We start from the raw sequence: 990 nt of genomic DNA on the forward strand, positions 1-990 counted from the left end.
AGCCATGGTTGAAGTCATAGTCAAATGGTGGGTGCCTAACTTGCCCACCATTGTTGAACAATCATCTCCCTCCTCAGCTATAAATAGAAGGTGCACTGATAGCTGAGATAGAGCACGAGATAGAGAGAAACACAGAGAGCGTGCTAAGGGTGAGAGTTGAGTTGAGTTGAGAAGTTTTCTCCTCCTCCTTGTTTTGTTGTTTGTATTGCTTTTGAGCTTGATTAATACAAACCAGTAGCTCCGTGGAGTAGGCAAGTTGCCGAACCACGTAAATTTATGTGTGTTTGAATGTTTGGATCTCCTCACACATCTAAGATTAAATCTGAAAGGAAATGCAGGGCCATCTAAGGTCAAAAACCTCGTCCCATTCTGCTCTAGAATACCTGCAAGTCCACACCGTGGCCTACCACAAGGTGGAGGATTGAGGCATGGAGGGCACCATCCAATTGTATACGGACCTACTGCTTGATCACTGCTAATATCAAAGACGGTTGGTTCACCACCGATCACAAGAAATCTTCTTCTCGTCTCTGGATCTTCCTCGCCTATGCCCCATGTAGTGTTTTGAACACACGTCGAGGAAGCTGAAAATGCAACAGTGAAATCTGTAGTTTCAGTGATTATTGTATCTCCTGGATTTGATGGGGTGAAGATGACTGGAAGGCCTTGTACAGAACCAGGTCCAATAGGCACCTGACCAACATAAGATGGACAAGATCCATTGCGAGCCACTAGAGTTAAGCCACCAGCTACATCAGTTATAGCAGGATCGACATAGTATTCTACACCTCTTGTCAGAGGGTTACCATCTGTATCGAGCACAGGAGGGCCCTGAGCCATACTAGATATGGCCATCATTAGACAAATGAAGCTCAAACTTCTAATCAACCTCAACATGGCTGCCTGAGTAACACAGAAACATACAATATATGTGTAATATGTTTGCACTTCGTTGTCTATTTATATGCAACATTTCTACAAGACAGCACG

General features: G+C 44.1%; 1 protein-coding gene across 1 annotated transcript in view; it reads right to left on the reverse strand.

Annotated features, from left to right (window-relative positions):
- The window catches only part of LOC105141010 (miraculin-like), a 5,554-nt gene extending 4,615 nt beyond the window's left edge, over positions 1 to 939 (reverse strand). The window contains exon 1 of the mRNA XM_011048074.1: positions 345 to 939. Coding sequence (XP_011046376.1) covers positions 345 to 897 — 553 coding nt within the window. The 5' untranslated portion in view covers positions 898 to 939. The remainder of the gene's footprint in view (positions 1 to 344) is intronic.
- Positions 940 to 990: the final 51 nt, after the last annotated feature.

The sequence above is a fragment of the Populus euphratica genome, unplaced genomic scaffold, assembly GCF_000495115.2.
Source record: "Populus euphratica unplaced genomic scaffold, PopEup_1.0 scaffold318.1, whole genome shotgun sequence".
NCBI lineage: Eukaryota > Viridiplantae > Streptophyta > Magnoliopsida > Malpighiales > Salicaceae > Populus > Populus euphratica.